Below are 26937 nucleotides of genomic sequence, written 5' to 3'. Positions count from 1 at the left end.
CCCCCTGTTATTACCACAGTCTAACCACTAACCTCCTGTTATTACCACAGTCTAACCACTAACCCCCCTGTTATTACCAGTCTAACCACTAACCCCCCTGTTATTACCAGTCTAACCACTAACCCCCTGTTATTACCAGTTTAACCACTAACCCCCTGTTATTACCACAGTCTAACCACTAACCTCCTGTTATTACCACAGTCTAACCACTAACCCCCCTGTTATTACCAGTCTAACCACTAACCCCCCTGTTATTACCAGTTTAACCACTAACCCCCTGTTATTACCAGTCTAACCACTAACCCCCTGTTATTACCACAGTCTACATTGCGTGTTACCAGTGTCTCCAGACAAGCTCATGGCGCTGCGGCTGCGTGCCAAGTAGGAGAGTGTGGGCTGTAGAACACGCTTGACCACTGTGTTTTGGCGCATGCCTAGGGAAACACACACACACACACACACACACACACACACACACACACACACACACACACACACACACACACACACACACACACACGTTAGTTGGAAAACATCAATATGCATACACAAAGAGAGAAGTAAAGGTTCATCATGGTGCCAGGACAACATGACCCAGTCTGGGAGAGGAGGACAGGAGACTATCAGCAGGACAACATGACCCAGTCTGGGAGAGGAGGACAGGAGACTATCAGCAGAACAACATGACCCAGTCTGGGAGAGGAGGACAGGAGACTATCAGCAGGACAACATGACCCAGTCTGGGAGAGGAGGACAGGAGACTATCAGCAGGACAACATGACCCAGTCTGGGAGAGGAGGACAGGAGACTATCAGCAGGACAACATGACCCAGTCTGGGAGAGGAGGACAGGAGACTATCAGCAGGACAACATGACCCAGTCTGGGAGAGGAGGACAGGAGACTATCAGCAGGACAACATGACCCAGTCTGGGAGAGGAGGACAGGAGACTATCAGCAGGACAACATGACCCAGTCTGGGAGAGGAGGACAGGAGACTATCAGCAGGACAACATGACCCAGTCTGGGAGAGGAGGACAGGAGACTATCAGCAGGACAACATGACCCAGCCTGGGAGAGGAGGACAGGAGACTATCAGCAGGACAACATGACCCAGTCTGGGAGAGGAGGACAGGAGACTATCAGCAGGACAACATGACCCAGTCTGGGAGAGGAGGACAGGAGACTATCAGCAGGACAACATGACCCAGCCTGGGAGAGGAGGACAGGAGACTATCAGCAGGACAACATGACCCAGTCTGGGAGAGGAGGACAGGAGACTATCAGCAGGACAACATGACCCAGTCTGGGAGAGGAGGACAGGAGACTATCAGCAGGACAACATGACCCAGCCTGGGAGAGGAGGACAGGAGACTATCAGCAGGACAACATGACCCAGTCTGGGAGAGGAGGACAGGAGACTATCAGCAGGACAACATGACCCAGTCTGGGAGAGGAGGACAGGAGACTATCAGCAGGACAACATGACCCAGCCTGGGAGAGGAGGACAGGAGACTATCAGCAGGACAACATGACCCAGTCTGGGAGAGGAGAACAGGAGACTATCAGCAGGACAACATGACCCAGTCTGGGAGAGGAGGACAGGAGACTATCAGCAGGACAACATGACCCAGCCTGGGAGAGGAGGACAGGAGACTATCAGCAGGACAACATGACCCAGTCTGGGAGAGGAGGACAGGAGACTATCAGCAGGACAACATGACCCAGCCTGGGAGAGGAGGACAGGAGACTATCAGCTAAGGACCAGGACAACATGACCCAGTCTGGGAGAGGAGGACAGGAGACTATCAGCAGGACAACATGACCCAGTCTGGGAGAGGAGGACAGGAGACTATCAGCAGGACAACATGACCCAGCCTGGGAGAGGAGGACAGGAGACTATCAGCAGGACAACATGACCCAGCCTGGGAGAGGAGGACAGGAGACTATCAGCAGGACAACATGACCCAGTCTGGGAGAGGAGGACAGGAGACTATCAGCAGGACAACATGACCCAGCCTGGGAGAGGAGGACAGGAGACTATCAGCAGGACAACATGACCCAGTCTGGGAGAGGAGGACAGGAGACTATCAGCAGGACAACATGACCCAGTCTGGGAGAGGAGGACAGGAGACTATCAGCTGAGGACCAGGACAACATGACCCAGTCTGGGAGAGGAGGACAGGAGACTATCAGCAGGACAACATGACCCAGTCTGGGAGAGGAGGACAGGAGACTATCAGCAGGACAACATGACCCAGTCTGGGAGAGGAGGACAGGAGACTATCAGCTAAGGACCAGGACAACATGACCCAGTCTGGGAGAGGAGGACAGGAGACTATCAGCAGGACAACATGACCCAGTCTGGGAGAGGAGGACAGGAGACTATCAGCAGGACAACATGACCCAGTCTGGGAGAGGAGGACAGGAGACTATCAGCAGGACAACATGACCCAGTCTGGGAGAGGAGGACAGGAGACTATCAGCAGGACAACATGACCCAGTCTGGGAGAGGAGGACAGGAGACTATCAGCAGGACAACATGACCCAGCCTGGGAGAGGAGGACAGGAGACTATCAGCAGGACAACATGACCCAGTCTGGGAGAGGAGGACAGGAGACTATCAGCAGGACAACATGACCCAGTCTGGGAGAGGAGGACAGGAGACTATCAGCTGAGGACCAGGACAACATGACCCAGTCTGGGAGAGGAGGACAGGAGACTATCAGCAGGACAACATGACCCAGTCTGGGAGAGGAGGACAGGAGACTATCAGCAGGACAACATGACCCAGTCTGGGAGAGGAGGACAGGAGACTATCAGCTAAGGACCAGGACAACATGACCCAGTCTGGGAGAGGAGGACAGGAGACTATCAGCAGGACAACATGACCCAGTCTGGGAGAGGAGGACAGGAGACTATCAGCAGGACAACATGACCCAGTCTGGGAGAGGAGGACAGGAGACTATCAGCAGGACAACATGACCCAGTCTGGGAGAGGAGGACAGGAGACTATCAGCAGGACAACATGACCCAGTCTGGGAGAGGAGGACAGGAGACTATCAGCAGGACAACATGACCCAGCCTGGGAGAGGAGGACAGGAGACTATCAGCAGGACAACATGACCCAGTCTGGGAGAGGAGGACAGGAGACTATCAGCAGGACAACATGACCCAGTCTGGGAGAGGAGGACAGGAGACTATCAGCTAAGGACCAGGACAACATGACCCAGTCTGGGAGAGGAGGACAGGAGACTATCAGCAGGACAACATGACCCAGTCTGGGAGAGGAGGACAGGAGACTATCAGCAGGACAACATGACCCAGTCTGGGAGAGGAGGACAGGAGACTATCAGCAGGACAACATGACCCAGCCTGGGAGAGGAGGACAGGAGACTATCAGCAGGACAACATGACCCAGTCTGGGAGAGGAGGACAGGAGACTATCAGCAGGACAACATGACCCAGCCTGGGAGAGGAGGACAGGAGACTATCAGCAGGACAACATGACCCAGCCTGGGAGAGGAGGACAGGAGACTATCAGCAGGACAACATGACCCAGTCTGGGAGAGGAGGACAGGAGACTATCAGCAGGACAACATGACCCAGTCTGGGAGAGGAGGACAGGAGACTATCAGCTGAGGACCAGGACAACATGACCCAGTCTGGGAGAGGAGGACAGGAGACTATCAGCAGGACAACATGACCCAGTCTGGGAGAGGAGGACAGGAGACTATCAGCAGGACAACATGACCCAGTCTGGGAGAGGAGGACAGGAGACTATCAGCTAAGGACCAGGACAACATGACCCAGTCTGGGAGAGGAGGACAGGAGACTATCAGCAGGACAACATGACCCAGTCTGGGAGAGGAGGACAGGAGACTATCAGCAGGACAACATGACCCAGTCTGGGAGAGGAGGACAGGAGACTATCAGCAGGACAACATGACCCAGTCTGGGAGAGGAGGACAGGAGACTATCAGCAGGACAACATGACCCAGTCTGGGAGAGGAGGACAGGAGACTATCAGCAGGACAACATGACCCAGTCTGGGAGAGGAGGACAGGAGACTATCAGCAGGACAACATGACCCAGTCTGGGAGAGGAGGACAGGAGACTATCAGCAGGACAACATGACCCAGCCTGGGAGAGGAGGACAGGAGACTATCAGCAGGACAACATGACCCAGCCTGGGAGAGGAGGACAGGAGACTATCAGCAGGACAACATGACCCAGCCTGGGAGAGGAGGACAGGAGACTATCAGCAGGACAACATGACCCAGCCTGGGAGAGGAGGACAGGAGACTATCAGCAGGACAACATGACCCAGTCTGGGAGAGGAGGACAGGAGACTATCAGCAGGACAACATGACCCAGCCTGGGAGAGGAGGACAGGAGACTATCAGCAGGACAACATGACCCAGCCTGGGAGAGGAGGACAGGAGACTATCAGCAGGACAACATGACCCAGCCTGGGAGAGGAGGACAGGAGACTATCAGCAGGACAACATGACCCAGCCTGGGAGAGGAGGACAGGAGACTATCAGCAGGACAACATGACCCAGCCTGGGAGAGGAGGACAGGATACTATCAGCAGGACAACATGACCCAGTCTGGGAGAGGAGGACAGGAGACTATCAGCAGGACAACATGACCCAGCCTGGGAGAGGAGGACAGGAGACTATCAGCAGGACAACATGACCCAGTCTGGGAGAGGAGGACAGGAGACTATCAGCAGGACAACATGACCCAGCCTGGGAGAGGAGGACAGGAGACTATCAGCAGGACAACATGACCCAGCCTGGGAGAGGAGGACAGGAGACTATCAGCTAAGGACCAGGACAACATGACCCAGCCTGGGAGAGGAGGACAGGAGACTATCAGCAGGACAACATGACCCAGTCTGGGAGAGGAGGACAGGAGACTATCAGCAGGACAACATGACCCAGTCTGGGAGAGGAGGACGGAGACTATCAGCTAAGGACCAGGACAACATGACCCAGCCTGGGAGAGGAGGACAGGAGACTATCAGCTAAGGACCAGGACAACATGACCCAGTCTGGGAGAGGAGGACAGGAGACTATCAGCAGGACAACATGACCCAGTCTGGGAGAGGAGGACAGGAGACTATCAGCAGGACAACATGACCCAGTCTGGGAGAGGAGGACAGGAGACTATCAGCAGGACAACATGACCCAGTCTGGGAGAGGAGGACAGGAGACTATCAGCTAAGGACAACATGACCCAGTCTGGGAGAGGAAAACAGGAGACTATCAGCAGGACAACATGACCCAGTCTGGGAGAGGAGGACAGGAGACTGACTATCAGCTAAGGACCAGGACAACATGACCCAGTCTGGGAGAGGAGGACAGGAGACTATCAGCAGGACAACATGACCCAGTCTGGGAGAGGAGGACAGGAGACTATCAGCAGGACAACATGACCCAGTCTGGGAGAGGAGGACAGGAGACTATCAGCTAAGGACCAGGACAACATGACCCAGTCGGGGAGAGGAGGACAGGAGACTATCAGCTAAGGACCAGGACAACATGACCCAGCCTGGGAGAGGAGGACAGGAGACTATCAGCAGGACAACATGACCCAGTCTGGGAGAGGAGGACAGGAGACTATCAGCAGGACAACATGACCCAGTCTGGGAGAGGAGGACAGGAGACTATCAGCAGGACAACATGACCCAGTCTGGGAGAGGAGGACAGGAGACTATCAGCAGGACAACATGACCCAGTCTGGGAGAGGAGGACAGGAGACTATCAGCTAAGGACCAGGACAACATGACCCAGCCTGGGAGAGGAGGACAGGAGACTATCAGCAGGACAACATGACCCAGTCTGGGAGAGGAGAACAGGAGACTATCAGCTAAGGACCAGGACAACATGACCCAGCCTGGGAGAGGAGACAGAGGAGGACAGGAGACTATCAGCAGGACAACATGACCCAGTCTGGGAGAGGAGGACAGGAGACTATCAGCAGGACAACATGACCCAGTCTGGGAGAGGAGGACAGGAGACTATCAGCTAAGGACCAGGACAACATGACCCAGCCTGAGAGAGGAGGACAGGAGACTATCAGCAGGACAACATGACCCAGTCTGGGAGAGGAGGACAGGAGACTATCAGCAGGACAACATGACCCAGTCTGGGAGAGGAGGACAGGAGACTATCAGCAGGACAACATGACCCAGTCTGGGAGAGGAGGACAGGAGACTATCAGCAGGACAACATGACCCAGTCTGGGAGAGGAGGACAGGAGACTATCAGCTAAGGACCAGGACAACATGACCCAGCCTGGGAGAGGAGGACAGGAGACTATCAGCAGGACAACATGACCCAGTCTGGGAGAGGAGGACAGGAGACTATCAGCAGGACAACATGACCCAGTCTGGGAGAGGAGGACAGGAGACTATCAGCTAAGGACAACATGACCCAGTCTGGGAGAGGAGGACAGGAGACTATCAGCTAAGGACCAGGACAACATGACCCAGTCTGGGAGAGGAGGACAGGAGACTATCAGCAGGACAACATGACCCAGTCTGGGAGAGGAGGACAGGAGACTATCAGCAGGACAACATGACCCAGTCTGGGAGAGGAGGACAGGAGACTATCAGCTAAGGACCAGGACAACATGACCCAGTCTGGGAGAGGAGGACAGGAGACTATCAGCAGGACAACATGACCCAGTCTGGGAGAGGAGGACAGGAGACTATCAGCTAAGGACAACATGACCCAGTCTGGGAGAGGAGGACAGGAGACTATCAGCAGGACAACATGACCCAGTCTGGGAGAGGAGGACAGGAGACTATCAGCAGGACAACATGACCCAGTCTGGGAGAGGAGGACAGGAGACTATCAGCTAAGGACCAGGACAACATGACCCAGTCTGGGAGACTATCAGCAGGACAACATGACCCAGTCTGGGAGACTATCAGCAGGACAACATGACCGAGTCTGGGAGAGGAGGATAGGAGACTATCAGCAGGACAACATGACCCAGTCTGGGAGAGGAGGACAGGAGACTATCAGCTAAGGACAACATGACCCAGTCTGGGAGAGGAGGACAGGAGACTATCAGCAGGACAACATGACCCAGTCTGGGAGAGGAGGACAGGAGACTATCAGCAGGACAACATGACCCAGTCTGGGAGAGGAGGACAGGAGACTATCAGCTAAGGACCAGGACAACATGACCCAGCCTGAGAGAGGAGGACAGGAGACTATCAGCAGGACAACATGACCCAGTCTGGGAGAGGAGGACAGGAGACTATCAGCAGGACAACATGACCGAGTCTGGGAGAGGAGGACAGGAGACTATCAGCAGGACAACATGACCCAGTCTGGGAGAGGAGGACAGGAGACTATCAGCTAAGGACAACATGACCCAGTCTGGGAGAGGAGGACAGGAGACTATCAGCAGGACAACATGACCCAGTCTGGGAGAGGAGGACAGGAGACTATCAGCAGGACAACATGACCCAGTCTGGGAGAGGAGGACAGGAGACTATCAGCTAAGGACCAGGACAACATGACCCAGTCTGGGAGAGGAGGACAGGAGACTATCAGCAGGACAACATGACCCAGTCTGGGAGAGGAGGACAGGAGACTATCAGCAGGACAACATGACCCAGTCTGGGAGAGGAGGACAGGAGACTATCAGCTGAGGACCAGGACAACATGACCCAGTCTGGGAGAGGAGGACAGGAGACTATCAGCTAAGGACCAGGACAACATGACCCAGCCTGGGAGAGGAGGACAGGAGACTATCAGCAGGACAACATGACCCAGTCTGGGAGAGGAGGACAGGAGACTATCAGTAGGACAACATGACCCAGTCTGGGAGAGGAGGACAGGAGACTATCAGCTAAGGACCAGGACAACATGACCCAGCCTGGGAGAGGAGGACAGGAGACTATCAGCAGGACAACATGACCCAGTCTGGGAGAGGAGAACAGGAGACTATCAGCTAAGGACCAGGACAACATGACCCAGCCTGGGAGAGGAGACAGAGGAGGACAGGAGACTATCAGCAGGACAACATGACCCAGTCTGGGAGAGGAGGACAGGAGACTATCAGCAGGACAACATGACCCAGTCTGGGAGAGGAGGACAGGAGACCATCAGCTAAGGACCAGGACAACATGACCCAGCCTGAGAGAGGAGGACAGGAGACTATCAGCAGGACAACATGACCCAGTCTGGGAGAGGAGGACAGGAGACTATCAGCAGGACAACATGACCCAGTCTGGGAGAGGAGGACAGGAGACTATCAGCAGGACAACATGACCCAGCCTGGGAGAGGAGGACAGGAGACTATCAGCAGGACAACATGACCCAGCCTGGGAGAGGAGGACAGGAGACTATCAGCTAAGGACCAGGACAACATGACCCAGCCTGGGAGAGGAGGACAGGAGACTATCAGCAGGACAACATGACCCAGTCTGGGAGAGGAGGACAGGAGACTATCAGCAGGACAACATGACCCAGTCTAGGAGAGGAGGACAGGAGACTATCAGCTAAGGACCAGGACAACATGACCCAGCCTGGGAGAGGAGGACAGGAGACTATCAGCAGGATAACATGACCCAGTCTGGGAGAGGAGGACAGGAGACTATCAGCAGGACAACATGACCCAGTCTGGGAGAGGAGGACAGGAGACTATCAGCAGGACAACATGACCCAGTCTGGGAGAGGAGGACAGGAGACTATCAGCTAAGGACCAGGACAACATGACCCAGTCTGGGAGAGGAGGACAGGAGACTATCAGCAGGACAACATGACCCAGTCTGGGAGAGGAGGACAGGAGACTATCAGCAGGACAACATGACCCAGTCTGGGAGAGGAGGACAGGAGACTATCAGCTGAGGACCAGGACAACATGACCCAGTCTGGGAGAGGAGGACAGGAGACTATCAGCAGGACAACATGACCCAGCCTGGGAGAGGAGGACAGGAGACTATCAGCAGGACAACATGACCCAGCCTGGGAGAGGAGGACAGGAGACTATCAGCTAAGGACCAGGACAACATGACCCAGCCTGGGAGAGGAGGACAGGAGACTATCAGCAGGACAACATGACCCAGTCTGGGAGAGGAGGACAGGAGACTATCAGCTAAGGACCAGGACAACATGACCCAGTCTGGGAGAGGAGGACAGGAGACTATCAGCAGGACAACATGACCCAGTCTGGGAGAGGAGGACAGGAGACTATCAGCAGGACAACATGACCCAGTCTGGGAGAGGAGGACAGGAGACTATCAGCTAAGGACCAGGACAACATGACCCAGTCTGGGAGAGGAGGACAGGAGACTATCAGCAGGACAACATGACCCAGTCTGGGAGAGGAGGACAGGAGACTATCAGCTAAGGACCAGGACAACATGACCCAGCCTGGGAGAGGAGGACAGGAGACTATCAGCAGGACAACATGACCCAGTCTGGGAGAGGAGGACAGGAGACTATCAGCAGGACAACATGACCCAGTCTGGGAGAGGAGGACAGGAGACTATCAGCTAAGGACCAGGACAACATGACCCAGCCTGGGAGAGGAGGACAGGAGACTATCAGCAGGACAACATGACCCAGTCTGGGAGAGGAGGACAGGAGACTATCAGCAGGACAACATGACCCAGTCTGGGAGAGGAGGACAGGAGACTATCAGCTAAGGACCAGGACAACATGACCCAGTCTGGGAGAGGAGGACAGGAGACTATCAGCTAAGGACCAGGACAACATGACCCAGTCTGGGAGAGGAGGACAGGAGACTATCAGCTAAGGACCAGGACAACATGACCCAGTCTGGGAGAGGAGGACAGGAGACTATCAGCAGGACAACTTGACCCAGTCTGGGAGAGGAGGACAGGAGACTATCAGCAGGACAACATGACCCAGTCTGGGAGAGGAGGACAGGAGACTATCAGCAGGACAACATGACCCAGTCTGGGAGAGGAGGACAGGAGACTATCAGCAGGACAACATGACCCAGTCTGGGAGAGGAGGACAGGAGACTATCAGCTAAGGACCAGGACAACATGACCCAGTCTGGGAGAGGAGGACAGGAGACTATCAGCAGGACAACATGACCCAGTCTGGGAGAGGAGGACAGGAGACTATCAGCTAAGGACCAGGACAACATGACCCAGTCTGGGAGAGGAGGACAGGAGACTATCAGCAGGACAACATGACCCAGTCTGGGAGAGGAGGACAGGAGACTATCAGCTAAGGACCAGGACAACATGACCCAGCCTGGGAGAGGAGGACAGGAGACTATCAGCAGGACAACATGACCCAGTCTGGGAGAGGAGGACAGGAGACTATCAGCTAAGGACCAGGACAACATGACTCAGTCTGGGAGAGGAGGACAGGAGACTATCAGCAGGACAACATGACCCAGTCTGGGAGAGGAGGACAGGAGACTATCAGCTAAGGACCAGGACAACATGACCCAGTCTGGGAGAGGAGGACAGGAGACTATCAGCAGGACAACATGACCCAGTCTGGGAGAGGAGGACAGGAGACTATCAGCAGGACAACTTGACCCAGCCTGGGAGAGGAGGACAGGAGACTATCAGCTAAGGACCAGGACAACATGACCCAGCCTGGGAGAGGAGGACAGGAGACTATCAGCAGGACAACATGACCCAGTCTGGGAGAGGAGGACAGGAGACTATCAGCAGGACAACATGACCCAGTCTAGGAGAGGAGGACAGGAGACTATCAGCTAAGGACCAGGACAACATGACCCAGCCTGGGAGAGGAGGACAGGAGACTATCAGCAGGACAACATGACCCAGCCTGGGAGAGGAGGACAGGAGACTATCAGCTAAGGACCAGGACAACATGACCCAGCCTGGGAGAGGAGGACAGGAGACTATCAGCAGGACAACATGACCCAGTCTGGGAGAGGAGGACAGGAGACTATCAGCTAAGGACCAGGACAACATGACCCAGTCTGGGAGAGGAGGACAGGAGACAATCAGCAGGACAACATGACCCAGTCTGGGAGAGGAGGACAGGAGACTATCAGCTAAGGACCAGGACAACATGACCCAGTCTGGGAGAGGAGGACAGGAGACTATCAGCAGGACAACATGACCCAGTCTGGGAGAGGAGGACAGGAGACTATCAGCTAAGGACCAGGACAACATGACCCAGCCTGGGAGAGGAGGACAGGAGACTATCAGCAGGACAACATGACCCAGTCTGGGAGAGGAGAACAGGAGACTATCAGCTAAGGACCAGGACAACATGACCCAGCCTGGGAGAGGAGGACAGGAGACTATCAGCAGGACAACATGACCCAGTCTGGGAGAGGAGGACAGGAGACTATCAGCTAAGGACCAGGACAACATGACTCAGTCTGGGAGAGGAGGACAGGAGACTATCAGCAGGACAACATGACCCAGTCTGGGAGAGGAGGACAGGAGACTATCAGCTAAGGACCAGGACAACATGACCCAGTCTGGGAGAGGAGGACAGGAGACTATCAGCAGGACAACATGACCCAGTCTGGGAGAGGAGGACAGGAGACTATCAGCAGGACAACTTGACCCAGCCTGGGAGAGGAGGACAGGAGACTATCAGCTAAGGACCAGGACAACATGACCCAGCCTGGGAGAGGAGGACAGGAGACTATCAGCAGGACAACATGACCCAGTCTGGGAGAGGAGGACAGGAGACTATCAGCAGGACAACATGACCCAGTCTAGGAGAGGAGGACAGGAGACTATCAGCTAAGGACCAGGACAACATGACCCAGCCTGGGAGAGGAGGACAGGAGACTATCAGCAGGATAACATGACCCAGTCTGGGAGAGGAGGACAGGAGACTATCAGCAGGACAACATGACCCAGTCTGGGAGAGGAGGACAGGAGACTATCAGCAGGACAACATGACCCAGTCTGGGAGAGGAGGACAGGAGACTATCAGCTAAGGACCAGGACAACATGACCCAGTCTGGGAGAGGAGGACAGGAGACTATCAGCAGGACAACATGACCCAGTCTGGGAGAGGAGGACAGGAGACTATCAGCAGGACAACATGACCCAGTCTGGGAGAGGAGGACAGGAGACTATCAGCTGAGGACCAGGACAACATGACCCAGTCTGGGAGAGGAGGACAGGAGACTATCAGCAGGACAACATGACCCAGCCTGGGAGAGGAGGACAGGAGACTATCAGCAGGACAACATGACCCAGCCTGGGAGAGGAGGACAGGAGACTATCAGCTAAGGACCAGGACAACATGACCCAGCCTGGGAGAGGAGGACAGGAGACTATCAGCAGGACAACATGACCCAGTCTGGGAGAGGAGGACAGGAGACTATCAGCTAAGGACCAGGACAACATGACCCAGTCTGGGAGAGGAGGACAGGAGACAATCAGCAGGACAACATGACCCAGTCTGGGAGAGGAGGACAGGAGACTATCAGCTAAGGACCAGGACAACATGACCCAGTCTGGGAGAGGAGGACAGGAGACTATCAGCAGGACAACATGACCCAGTCTGGGAGAGGAGGACAGGAGACTATCAGCTAAGGACCAGGACAACATGACCCAGCCTGGGAGAGGAGGACAGGAGACTATCAGCAGGACAACATGACCCAGTCTGGGAGAGGAGAACAGGAGACTATCAGCTAAGGACCAGGACAACATGACCCAGCCTGGGAGAGGAGACAGAGGAGGACAGGAGACTATCAGCAGGACAACATGACCCAGTCTGGGAGAGGAGGACAGGAGACTATCAGCAGGACAACATGACCCAGTCTGGGAGAGGAGGACAGGAGACTATCAGCTAAGGACCAGGACAACATGACCCAGCCTGAGAGAGGAGGACAGGAGACTATCAGCAGGACAACATGACCCAGTCTGGGAGAGGAGGACAGGAGACTATCAGCAGGACAACATGACCCAGTCTGGGAGAGGAGGACAGGAGACTATCAGCAGGACAACATGACCCAGTCTGGGAGAGGAGGACAGGAGACTATCAGCAGGACAACATGACCCAGTCTGGGAGAGGAGGACAGGAGACTATCAGCTAAGGACCAGGACAACATGACCCAGCCTGGGAGAGTAGGACAGGAGACTATCAGCAGGACAACATGACCCAGTCTGGGAGAGGAGGACAGGAGACTATCAGCAGGACAACATGACCCAGTCTGGGAGAGGAGGACAGGAGACTATCAGCTAAGGACAACATGACCCAGTCTGGGAGAGGAGGACAGGAGACTATCAGCAGGACAACATGACCCAGTCTGGGAGAGGAGGACAGGAGACTATCAGCAGGACAACATGACCCAGTCTGGGAGAGGAGGACAGGAGACTATCAGCTAAGGACCAGGACAACATGACCCAGTCTGGGAGAGGAGGACAGGAGACTATCAGCAGGACAACATGACCCAGTCTGGGAGAGGAGGACAGGAGACTATCAGCAGGACAACATGACCCAGTCTGGGAGAGGAGGACAGGAGACTATCAGCTAAGGACCAGGACAACATGACCCAGCCTGGGAGAGGAGGACAGGAGACTATCAGCAGGACAACATGACCCAGTCTGGGAGAGGAGAACAGGAGACTATCAGCTAAGGACCAGGACAACATGACCCAGCCTGGGAGAGGAGACAGAGGAGGACAGGAGACTATCAGCAGGACAACATGACCCAGTCTGGGAGAGGAGGACAGGAGACTATCAGCAGGACAACATGACCCAGTCTGGGAGAGGAGGACAGGAGACTATCAGCTAAGGACCAGGACAACATGACCCAGCCTGAGAGAGGAGGACAGGAGACTATCAGCAGGACAACATGACCCAGTCTGGGAGAGGAGGACAGGAGACTATCAGCAGGACAACATGACCCAGTCTGGGAGAGGAGGACAGGAGACTATCAGCAGGACAACATGACCCAGCCTGGGAGAGGAGGACAGGAGACTATCAGCAGGACAACATGACCCAGCCTGGGAGAGGAGGACAGGAGACTATCAGCTAAGGACCAGGACAACATGACCCAGCCTGGGAGAGGAGGACAGGAGACTATCAGCAGGACAACATGACCCAGTCTGGGAGAGGAGGACAGGAGACTATCAGCAGGACAACATGACCCAGTCTGGGAGAGGAGGACAGGAGACTATCAGCAGGACAACATGACCCAGTCTGGGAGAGGAGGACAGGAGACTATCAGCTAAGGACCAGGACAACATGACCCAGTCTGGGAGAGGAGGACAGGAGACTATCAGCAGGACAACATGACCCAGTCTGGGAGAGGAGGACAGGAGACTATCAGCAGGACAACATGACCCAGTCTGGGAGAGGAGGACAGGAGACTATCAGCTGAGGACCAGGACAACATGACCCAGTCTGGGAGAGGAGGACAGGAGACTATCAGCAGGACAACATGACCCAGCCTGGGAGAGGAGGACAGGAGACTATCAGCAGGACAACATGACCCAGCCTGGGAGAGGAGGACAGGAGACTATCAGCTAAGGACCAGGACAACATGACCCAGCCTGGGAGAGGAGGACAGGAGACTATCAGCAGGACAACATGACCCAGTCTGGGAGAGGAGGACAGGAGACTATCAGCTAAGGACCAGGACAACATGACCCAGTCTGGGAGAGGAGGACAGGAGACTATCAGCAGGACAACATGACCCAGTCTGGGAGAGGAGGACAGGAGACTATCAGCAGGACAACATGACCCAGTCTGGGAGAGGAGGACAGGAGACTATCAGCTAAGGACCAGGACAACATGACCCAGTCTGGGAGAGGAGGACAGGAGACTATCAGCAGGACAACATGACCCAGTCTGGGAGAGGAGGACAGGAGACTATCAGCTAAGGACCAGGACAACATGACCCAGCCTGGGAGAGGAGGACAGGAGACTATCAGCAGGACAACATGACCCAGTCTGGGAGAGGAGGACAGGAGACTATCAGCAGGACAACATGACCCAGTCTGGGAGAGGAGGACAGGAGACTATCAGCTAAGGACCAGGACAACATGACCCAGCCTGGGAGAGGAGGACAGGAGACTATCAGCAGGACAACATGACCCAGTCTGGGAGAGGAGGACAGGAGACTATCAGCAGGACAACATGACCCAGTCTGGGAGAGGAGGACAGGAGACTATCAGCTAAGGACCAGGACAACATGACCCAGTCTGGGAGAGGAGGACAGGAGACTATCAGCAGGACAACATGACCCAGTCTGGAAGAGGAGGACAGGAGACTATCAGCAGGACAACTTGACCCAGTCTGGGAGAGGAGGACAGGAGACTATCAGCAGGACAACATGACCCAGTCTGGGAGAGGAGGACAGGAGACTATCAGCAGGACAACATGACCCAGTCTGGGAGAGGAGGACAGGAGACTATCAGCAGGACAACATGACCCAGTCTGGGAGAGGAGGACAGGAGACTATCAGCTAAGGACCAGGACAACATGACCCAGTCTGGGAGAGGAGGACAGGAGACTATCAGCAGGACAACATGACCCAGTCTGGGAGAGGAGGACAGGAGACTATCAGCTAAGGACCAGGACAACATGACCCAGTCTGGGAGAGGAGGACAGGAGACTATCAGCAGGACAACATGACCCAGTCTGGGAGAGGAGGACAGGAGACTATCAGCTAAGGACCAGGACAACATGACCCAGCCTGGGAGAGGAGGACAGGAGACTATCAGCAGGACAACATGACCCAGTCTGGGAGAGGAGGACAGGAGACTATCAGCTAAGGACCAGGACAACATGACTCAGTCTGGGAGAGGAGGACAGGAGACTATCAGCAGGACAACATGACCCAGTCTGGGAGAGGAGGACAGGAGACTATCAGCTAAGGACCAGGACAACATGACCCAGTCTGGGAGAGGAGGACAGGAGACTATCAGCAGGACAACATGACCCAGTCTGGGAGAGGAGGACAGGAGACTATCAGCAGGACAACATGACCCAGTCTAGGAGAGGAGGACAGGAGACTATCAGCTAAGGACCAGGACAACATGACCCAGCCTGGGAGAGGAGGACAGGAGACTATCAGCAGGATAACATGACCCAGTCTGGGAGAGGAGGACAGGAGACTATCAGCAGGACAACATGACCCAGTCTGGGAGAGGAGGACAGGAGACTATCAGCAGGACAACATGACCCAGTCTGGGAGAGGAGGACAGGAGACTATCAGCTAAGGACCAGGACAACATGACCCAGTCTGGGAGATGAGGACAGGAGACTATCAGCAGGACAACATGACCCAGTCTGGGAGAGGAGGACAGGAGACTATCAGCAGGACAACATGACCCAGTCTGGGAGAGGAGGACAGGAGACTATCAGCTGAGGACCAGGACAACATGACCCAGTCTGGGAGAGGAGGACAGGAGACTATCAGCAGGACAACATGACCCAGCCTGGGAGAGGAGGACAGGAGACTATCAGCAGGACAACATGACCCAGCCTGGGAGAGGAGGACAGGAGACTATCAGCTAAGGACCAGGACAACATGACCCAGCCTGGGAGAGGAGGACAGGAGACTATCAGCAGGACAACATGACCCAGTCTGGGAGAGGAGGACAGGAGACTATCAGCTAAGGACCAGGACAACATGACCCAGTCTGGGAGAGGAGGACAGGAGACAATCAGCAGGACAACATGACCCAGTCTGGGAGAGGAGGACAGGAGACTATCAGCTAAGGACCAGGACAACATGACCCAGTCTGGGAGAGGAGGACAGGAGACTATCAGCAGGACAACATGACCCAGTCTGGGAGAGGAGGATAGGAGACTATCAGCTAAGGACCAGGACAACATGACCCAGTCTGGGAGAGGAGGACAGGAGACTATCAGCAGGACAACATGACCCAGTCTGGGAGAGGAGGACAGGAGACTATCAGCTAAGGACCAGGACAACATGACCCAGCCTGGGAGAGGAGGACAGGAGACTATCAGCAGGACAACATGACCCAGTCTGGGAGAGGAGGACAGGAGACTATCAGCAGGACAACATGACCCAGTCTGGGAGAGGAGGACAGGAGACTATCAGCAGGACAACATGACCCAGTCTGGGAGAGGAGGACAGGAGACTATCAGCTAAGGACCAGGACAACATGACCCAGTCTGGGAGAGGAGGACAGGAGACAATCAGCAGGACAACATGACCCAGTCTGGGAGAGGAGGACAGGAGACTATCAGCTAAGGACCAGGACAACATGACCCAGTCTGGGAGAGGAGGACAGGAGACTATCAGCAGGACAACATGACCCAGTCTGGGAGAGGAGGACAGGAGACTATCAGCTAAGGACCAGGACAACATGACCCAGCCTGGGAGAGGAGGACAGGAGACTATCAGCAGGACAACATGACCCAGTCTGGGAGAGGAGGACAGGAGACTATCAGCTAAGGACCAGGACAACATGACCCAGTCTGGGAGAGGAGGACAGGAGACTATCAGCAGGACAACATGACCCAGTCTGGGAGAGGAGGATAGGAGACTATCAGCTAAGGACCAGGACAACATGACCCAGTCTGGGAGAGGAGGACAGGAGACTATCAGCAGGACAACATGACCCAGTCTGGGAGAGGAGGACAGGAGACTATCAGCTAAGGACCAGGACAACATGACCCAGCCTGGGAGAGGAGGACAGGAGACTATCAGCAGGACAACATGACCCAGTCTGGGAGAGGAGGACAGGAGACTATCAGCAGGACAACATGACCCAGTCTGGGAGAGGAGGACAGGAGACTATCAGCAGGACAACATGACCCAGTCTGGGAGAGGAGGACAGGAGACTATCAGCTAAGGACCAGGACAACATGACCCAGTCTGGGAGAGGAGGACAGGAGACAATCAGCAGGACAACATGACCCAGTCTGGGAGAGGAGGACAGGAGACTATCAGCTAAGGACCAGGACAACATGACCCAGTCTGGGAGAGGAGGACAGGAGACTATCAGCAGGACAACATGACCCAGTCTGGGAGAGGAGGACAGGAGACTATCAGCTAAGGACCAGGACAACATGACCCAGCCTGGGAGAGGAGGACAGGAGACTATCAGCAGGACAACATGACCCAGTCTGGGAGAGGAGGACAGGAGACTATCAGCTAAGGACCAGGACAACATGACTCAGTCTGGGAGAGGAGGACAGGAGACTATCAGCAGGACAACATGACCCAGTCTGGGAGAGGAGGACAGGAGACTATCAGCTAAGGACCAGGACAACATGACCCAGTCTGGGAGAGGAGGACAGGAGACTATCAGCAGGACAACATGACCCAGTCTGGGAGAGGAGGACAGGAGACTATCAGCAGGACAACTTGACCCAGTCTGGGAGAGGAGGACAGGAGACTATCAGCTAAGGACCAGGACAACATGACCCAGCCTGGGAGAGGAGGACAGGAGACTATCAGCAGGACAACATGACCCAGTCTGGGAGAGGAGGACAGGAGACTATCAGCAGGACAACATGACCCAGTCTGGGAGAGGAGGACAGGAGACTATCAGCTAAGGACCAGGACAACATGACCCAGTCTGGGAGAGGAGGACAGGAGACTATCAGCAGTACAACATGACCCAGTCTGGGAGAGGAGGACAGGAGACTATCAGCAGGACAACTTGACCCAGTCTGGGAGAGGAGGACAGGAGACTATCAGCTAAGGACCAGGACAACATGACCCAGTCTGGGAGAGGAGGACAGGAGACTATCAGCAGGACAACATGACCCAGTCTGGGAGAGGAGGACAGGAGACTATCAGCTAAGGACCAGGACAACATGACCCAGTCTGGGAGAGGAGGACAGGAGACTATCAGCAGGACAACATGACACAGTCTGGGAGAGGAGGACAGGAGACTATCAGCTAAGGACCAGGACAACATGACCCAGTCTGGGAGAGGAGGACAGGAGACTATCAGCAGGACAACATGACCCAGTCTGGGAGAGGAGGACAGGAGACTATCAGCTAAGGACCAGGACAACATGACCCAGCCTGGGAGAGGAGGACAGGAGACTATCAGCAGGACAACATGACCCAGTCTGGGAGAGGAGGACAGGAGACTATCAGCAGGACAACATGACCCAGTCTGGGAGAGGAGGACAGGAGACTATCAGCAGGACAACATGACCCAGCCTGGGAGAGGAGGACAGGAGACTATCAGCAGGACAACTTGACCCAGTCTGGGAGAGGAGGACAGGAGACTATCAGCAGGACAACATGACCCAGCCTGGGAGAGGAGGACAGGAGACTATCAGCAGGACAACTTGACCCAGTCTGGGAGAGGAGGACAGGAGACTATCAGCAGGACAACATGACCCAGCCTGGGAGAGGAGGTCAGGAGACTATCAGCAGGACAACATGACCCAGTCTGGGAGAGGAGGACAGGAGACTATCAGCTAAGGACCAGGACAACATGACCCATCCTGGGAGAGAAGGACAGGAGACTATCAGCTAAGGACCAGGACAACATGACCCAGTCTGGGAGAGGAGGACAGGAGACTATCAGCAGAACAACATGACCCAGTCTGGGAGAGGAGGACAGGAGACTATCAGCTAAGGACCAGGACAACATGACCCAGCCTGAGAGAGGAGGACAGGAGACTATGAGCAGGACAACATGACCCAGTCTGGGAGAGGAGGACAGGAGACTATCAGCAGGACAACATGACCCAGTCTGGGAGAGGAGGACATGAGACTATCAGCAGGACAGCATGACCCAGTCTGGGAGAGGAGGACAGGAGACTATCAGCTAAGGACCAGGACAACATGACCCAGCCTGGGAGAGGAGGACAGGAGACTATCAGCAGGACAACATGACCCAGTCTGGGAGAGGAGGACAGGAGACTATCAGCTAAGGACAACATGACCCAGTCTGGGAGAGGAGGACAGGAGACTATCAGCTAAGGACCAGGACAACATGACCCAGCCTGGGAGAGGAGGACAGGAGACTATCAGCTAAGGACCAGGACAACATGACCCAGCCTGAGAGAGGAGGACAGGAGACTATGAGCAGGACAACATGACCCAGTCTGGGAGAGGAGGACAGGAGACTATCAGCAGGACAACATGACCCAGTCTGGGAGAGGAGGACAGGAGACTATCAGCAGGACAGCATGACCCAGTCTGGGAGAGGAGGACAGGAGACTATCAGCTAAGGACCAGGACAACATGACCCAGCCTGGGAGAGGAGGACAGGAGACTATCAGCAGGACAACATGACCCAGTCTGGGAGAGGAGGACAGGAGACTATCAGCTAAGGACAACATGACCCAGTCTGGGAGAGGAGGACAGGAGACTATCAGCTAAGGACCAGGACAACATGACCCAGCCTGGGAGAGGAGGACAGGAGACTATCAGCTAAGGACCAGGACAACATGACCCAGCCTGGGAGAGGAGGACAGGAGACTATCAGCTAAGGACCAGGACAACATGACCCAGCCTGGGAGAGGAGGCCAGGAGACTATCAGCTAAGGACCAGGACAACATGACCCAGTCTGGGAGAGGAGGACAGGAGACTATCAGCAGGACAACATGACCCAGTCTGGGAGAGGAGGACAGGAGACTATCAGCTAAGGACCAGGACAACATGACCCAGCCTGGGAGAGGAGGACAGGAGACTATCAGCAGGACAACATGACCCAGTCTGGGAGAGGAGGACAGGAGACTATCAGCAGGACAACATGACCCAGTCTGGGAGAGGAGGACAGGAGACTATCAGCAGGACAACATGACCCAGCCTGGGAGAGGAGGACAGGAGACTATCAGCAGGACAACTTGACCCAGTCTGGGAGAGGAGGACAGGAGACTATCAGCAGGACAACATGACCCAGCCTGGGAGAGGAGGACAGGAGACTATCAGCAGGACAACTTGACCCAGTCTGGGAGAGGAGGACAGGAGACTATCAGCAGGACAACATGACCCAGCCTGGGAGAGGAGGTCAGGAGACTATCAGCAGGACAACATGACCCAGTCTGGGAGAGGAGGACAGGAGACTATCAGCTAAGGACCAGGACAACATGACCCATCCTGGGAGAGAAGGACAGGAGACTATCAGCTAAGGACCAGGACAACATGACCCAGTCTGGGAGAGGAGGACAGGAGACTATCAGCAGAACAACATGACCCAGTCTGGGAGAGGAGGACAGGAGACTATCAGCTAAGGACCAGGACAACATGACCCAGCCTGGGAGAGGAGGACAGGAGACTATCAGCTAAGGACCAGGACAACATGACCCAGCCTGAGAGAGGAGGACAGGAGACTATGAGCAGGACAACATGACCCAGTCTGGGAGAGGAGGACAGGAGACTATCAGCAGGACAACATGACCCAGTCTGGGAGAGGAGGACAGGAGACTATCAGCAGGACAGCATGACCCAGTCTGGGAGAGGAGGACAGGAGACTATCAGCTAAGGACCAGGACAACATGACCCAGCCTGGGAGAGGAGGACAGGAGACTATCAGCAGGACAACATGACCCAGTCTGGGAGAGGAGGACAGGAGACTATCAGCTAAGGACAACATGACCCAGTCTGGGAGAGGAGGACAGGAGACTATCAGCTAAGGACCAGGACAACATGACCCAGCCTGGGAGAGGAGGACAGGAGACTATCAGCTAAGGACCAGGACAACATGACCCAGCCTGGGAGAGGAGGACAGGAGACTATCAGCTAAGGACCAGGACAACATGACCCAGCCTGGGAGAGGAGGCCAGGAGACTATCAGCTAAGGACCAGGACAACATGACCCAGTCTGGGAGAGGAGGACAGGAGACTATCAGCAGGACAACATGACCCAGTCTGGGAGAGGAGGACAGGAGACTATCAGCTAAGGACCAGGACAACATGACCCAGCCTGGGAGAGGAGGACAGGAGACTATCAGCAGGACAACATGACACAGTCTGGGAGAGGAGGACAGGAGACTATCAGCTAAGGACCAGGACAACATGACCCAGCCTGGGAGAGGAGGACAGGAGACTATCAGCTAAGGACCAGGACAACATGACCCAGTCTGGGAGAGGAGGACAGGAGACTATCAGCAGGACAACATGACCCAGTCTGGGAGAGGAGGACAGGAGACTATCAGCAGGACAACTTGACCCAGTCTGGGAGAGGAGGACAGGACTATCAGCAGGACAACATGACCCAGTCTGGGAGAGGAGGACAGGAGACTATCAGCAGGACAGCATGACCCAGTCTGGGAGAGGAGGACAGGAGACTATCAGCTAAGGACCAGGACAACATGACCCAGCCTGGGAGAGGAGGACAGGAGACTATCAGCAGGACAACATGACCCAGTCTGGGAGAGGAGGACAGGAGACTATCAGCTAAGGACAACATGACCCAGTCTGGGAGAGGAGGACAGGAGACTATCAGCTAAGGACCAGGACAACATGACCCAGCCTGGGAGAGGAGGACAGGAGACTATCAGCTAAGGACCAGGACAACATGACCCAGCCTGGGAGAGGAGGACAGGAGACTATCAGCTAAGGACCAGGACAACATGACCCAGCCTGGGAGAGGAGGCCAGGAGACTATCAGCTAAGGACCAGGACAACATGACCCAGTCTGGGAGAGGAGGACAGGAGACTATCAGCAGGACAACATGACCCAGTCTGGGAGAGGAGGACAGGAGACTATCAGCTAAGGACCAGGACAACATGACCCAGCCTGGGAGAGGAGGACAGGAGACTATCAGCAGGACAACATGACACAGTCTGGGAGAGGAGGACAGGAGACTATCAGCTAAGGACCAGGACAACATGACCCAGCCTGGGAGAGGAGGACAGGAGACTATCAGCTAAGGACCAGGACAACATGACCCAGTCTGGGAGAGGAGGACAGGAGACTATCAGCAGGACAACATGACCCAGTCTGGGAGAGGAGGACAGGAGACTATCAGCAGGACAACTTGACCCAGTCTGGGAGAGGAGGACAGGACTATCAGCAGGACAACATGACCCAGTCTGGGAGAGGAGGACAGGAGACTATCAGCAGGACAACATGACCCAGTCTGGGAGAGGAGGACAGGAGACTATCAGCAGGACAACATGACCTAGTCTGGGAGAGGAGGACAGGAGACTATCAGCAGGACAACATGACCCAGTCTGGGAGAGGAGGACAGGAGACTATCAGCAGGACAACATGACCCAGTCTGGGAGAGGAGGACAGGAGACTATCAGCTAAGGACCAGGACAACATGACCCAGTCTTGGAGAGGAGGACAGGAGACTATCAGCTAAGGACCAGAACAACATGACCCAGTCTGGGAGAGGAGGACAGGAGACTATCAGCTAAGGACCAGGACAACATGACCCAGCCTGGGAGAGGAGGACAGGAGACTATCAGCAGGACAACATGACCCAGTCTGGGAGAGGAGGACAGGAGACTATCAGCAGGACAACATGACCCAGTCTGGGAGAGGAGGACAGGAGACTATCAGCTAAGGACCAGGACAACATGACCCAGTCTGGGAGAGGAGGACAGGAGACTATCAGCAGGACAACATGACCCAGCCTGGGAGAGGAGGCCAGGAGACTATCAGCTAAGGACCAGGACAACATGACCCAGTCTGGGAGAGGAGGACAGGAGACTATCAGCAGGACAACATGACCCAGTCTGGGAGAGGAGGACAGGAGACTATCAGCAGGACAACATGACCCAGTCTGGGAGAGGAGGACAGGAGACTATCAGCTAAGGACCAGGACAACATGACCCAGTCTGGGAGAGGAGGACAGGAGACTATCAGCAGGACAACATGACCCAGCCTGGGAGAGGAGGCCAGGAGACTATCAGCTAAGGACCAGGACAACATGACCCAGTCTGGGAGAGGAGGACAGGAGACTATCAGCAGGACAACATGACCCAGTCTGGGAGAGGAGGACAGGAGACTATCAGCTAAGGACCAGGACAACATGACCCAGCCTGGGAGAGGAGGACAGGAGACTATCAGCAGGACAACATGACACAGTCTGGGAGAGGAGGACAGGAGACTATCAGCTAAGGACCAGGACAACATGACCCAGCCTGGGAGAGGAGGACAGGAGACTATCAGCTAAGGACCAGGACAACATGACCCAGTCTGGGAGAGGAGGACAGGAGACTATCAGCAGGACAACATGACCCAGTCTGGGAGAGGAGGACAGGAGACTATCAGCAGGACAACTTGACCCAGTCTGGGAGAGGAGGGCAGGACTATCAGCAGGACAACATGACCCAGTCTGGGAGAGGAGGACAGGAGACTATCAGCAGGACAACATGACCCAGTCTGGGAGAGGAGGACAGGAGACTATCAGCAGGACAACATGACCTAGTCTGGGAGAGGAGGACAGGAGACTATCAGCAGGACAACATGACCCAGTCTGGGAGAGGAGGACAGGAGACTATCAGCAGGACAACATGACCCAGTCTGGGAGAGGAGGACAGGAGACTATCAGCTAAGGACCAGGACAACATGACCCAGTCTGGGAGAGGAGGACAGGAGACTATCAGCAGGACAACATGACCCAGTCTGGGAGAGGAGGACAGGAGACTATCAGCTAAGGACCAGGACAACATGACCCAGTCTTGGAGAGGAGGACAGGAGACTATCAGCTAAGGACCAGGACAACATGACCCAGTCTGGGAGAGGAGGACAGGAGACTATCAGCTAAGGACCAGGACAACATGACCCAGCCTGGGAGAGGAGGACAGGAGACTATCAGCAGGACAACATGACCCAGTCTGGGAGAGGAGGACAGGAGACTATCAGCAGGACAACATGACCCAGTCTGGGAGAGGAGGACAGGAGACTATCAGCTAAGGACCAGGACAACATGACCCAGTCTGGGAGAGGAGGACAGGAGACTATCAGCAGGACAACATGACCCAGCCTGGGAGAGGAGGCCAGGAGACTATCAGCTAAGGACCAGGACAACATGACCCAGTCTGGGAGAGGAGGACAGGAGACTATCAGCAGGACAACATGACCCAGTCTGGGAGAGGAGGACAGGAGACTATCAGCAGGACAACATGACCCAGTCTGGGAGAGGAGGACAGGAGACTATCAGCTAAGGACCAGGACAACATGACCCAGCCTGGGAGAGGAGGACAGCAGACTATCAGCAGGACAACATGACCCAGTCTGGGAGAGGAGGACAGGAGACTATCAGCAAAGGACAACATGACCCAGTCTGGGAGAGGAGGACAGGAGACTATCAGCTAAGGACCAGGACAACATGACCCAGCCTGGGAGAGGAGGACAGGAGACTATCAGCTAAGGACCAGGACAACATGACCCAGCCTGGGAGAGGAGGACAGGAGACTATCAGCTAAGGACCAGGACAACATGACCCAGCCTGGGAGAGGAGGACAGGAGACTATTAGCTAAGGACCAGGACAACATGACCCAGTCTGGGAGAGGAGGACAGGAGACTATCAGCAGGACAACATGACCCAGTCTGGGAGAGGAGGACAGGAGACTATCAGCTAAGGACCAGGACAACATGACCCAGCCTGGGAGAGGAGGACAGGAGACTATCAGCAGGACAACATGACACAGTCTGGGAGAGGAGGACAGGAGACTATCAGCTAAGGACCAGGACAACATGACCCAGCCTGGGAGAGGAGGACAGGAGACTATCAGCTAAGGACCAGGACAACATGACCCAGTCTGGGAGAGGAGGACAGGAGACTATCAGCAGGACAACTTGACCCAGTCTGGGAGAGGAGGACAGGACTATCAGCAGGACAACATGACCCAGTCTGGGAGAGGAGGACAGGAGACTATCAGCTAAGGACCAGGACAACATGACCCAGTCTGGGAGAGGAGGACAGGAGACTATCAGCAGGACAACATGACCCAGCCTGGGAGAGGAGGCCAGGAGACTATCAGCTAAGGACCAGGACAACATGACCCAGTCTGGGAGAGGAGGACAGGAGACTATCAGCAGGACAACATGACCCAGTCTGGGAGAGGAGGACAGGAGACTATCAGCAGGACAACATGACCCAGTCTGGGAGAGGAGGACAGGAGACTATCAGCTAAGGACCAGGACAACATGACCCAGCCTGGGAGAGGAGGACAGCAGACTATCAGCAGGACAACATGACCCAGTCTGGGAGAGGAGGACAGGAGACTATCAGCAAAGGACAACATGACCCAGTCTGGGAGAGGAGGACAGGAGACTATCAGCTAAGGACCAGGACAACATGACCCAGCCTGGGAGAGGAGGACAGGAGACTATCAGCTAAGGACCAGGACAACATGACCCAGCCTGGGAGAGGAGGACAGGAGACTATCAGCTAAGGACCAGGACAACATGACCCAGCCTGGGAGAGGAGGACAGGAGACTATTAGCTAAGGACCAGGACAACATGACCCAGTCTGGGAGAGGAGGACAGGAGACTATCAGCAGGACAACATGACCCAGTCTGGGAGAGGAGGACAGGAGACTATCAGCTAAGGACCAGGACAACATGACCCAGCCTGGGAGAGGAGGACAGGAGACTATCAGCAGGACAACATGACACAGTCTGGGAGAGGAGGACAGGAGACTATCAGCTAAGGACCAGGACAACATGACCCAGCCTGGGAGAGGAGGACAGGAGACTATCAGCTAAGGACCAGGACAACATGACCCAGTCTGGGAGAGGAGGACAGGAGACTATCAGCAGGACAACTTGACCCAGTCTGGGAGAGGAGGACAGGAGACTATCAGCTAAGGACCAGGACAACATGACCCAGTCTGGGAGAGGAGGACAGGAGACTATCAGCAGGACAACATGACCCAGTCTGGGAGAGGAGGACAGGAGACTATCAGCTAAGGACCAGGACAACATGACCCAGTCTGGGAGAGGAGGACAGGAGACTATCAGCTAAGGACCAGGACAACATGACCCAGTCTGGGAGAGGAGGACAGGAGACTATTAGCTAAGGACCAGGACAACATGACCCAGTCTGGGAGAGGAGGACAGGAGAC

The 26937-nt window shown here is 55.2% G+C and overlaps 1 protein-coding gene across 1 annotated transcript in view; it reads right to left on the bottom strand.

Moving 5' to 3' along the window:
- The window catches only part of LOC149984195 (uncharacterized), an 88890-nt gene that overhangs the window by 22133 nt on the left and 39820 nt on the right, over positions 1–26937 (bottom strand). The window contains exon 8 of the mRNA XM_090230794.1: positions 339–434. Within this exon, the coding sequence (XP_090086920.1) occupies positions 339–434 (96 nt within the window). The remainder of the gene's footprint in view (positions 1–338; positions 435–26937) is intronic.

Source organism: Oncorhynchus mykiss, chromosome 4 (assembly GCF_057628025.1).
Source record: "Oncorhynchus mykiss isolate SJ-2025 chromosome 4, ASM5762802v1, whole genome shotgun sequence".
Taxonomy (NCBI): domain Eukaryota; kingdom Metazoa; phylum Chordata; class Actinopteri; order Salmoniformes; family Salmonidae; genus Oncorhynchus; species Oncorhynchus mykiss.
Note: the sequence above shows the minus strand (reverse complement) of the source record. Positions and strands in the feature narration are given on the sequence as shown.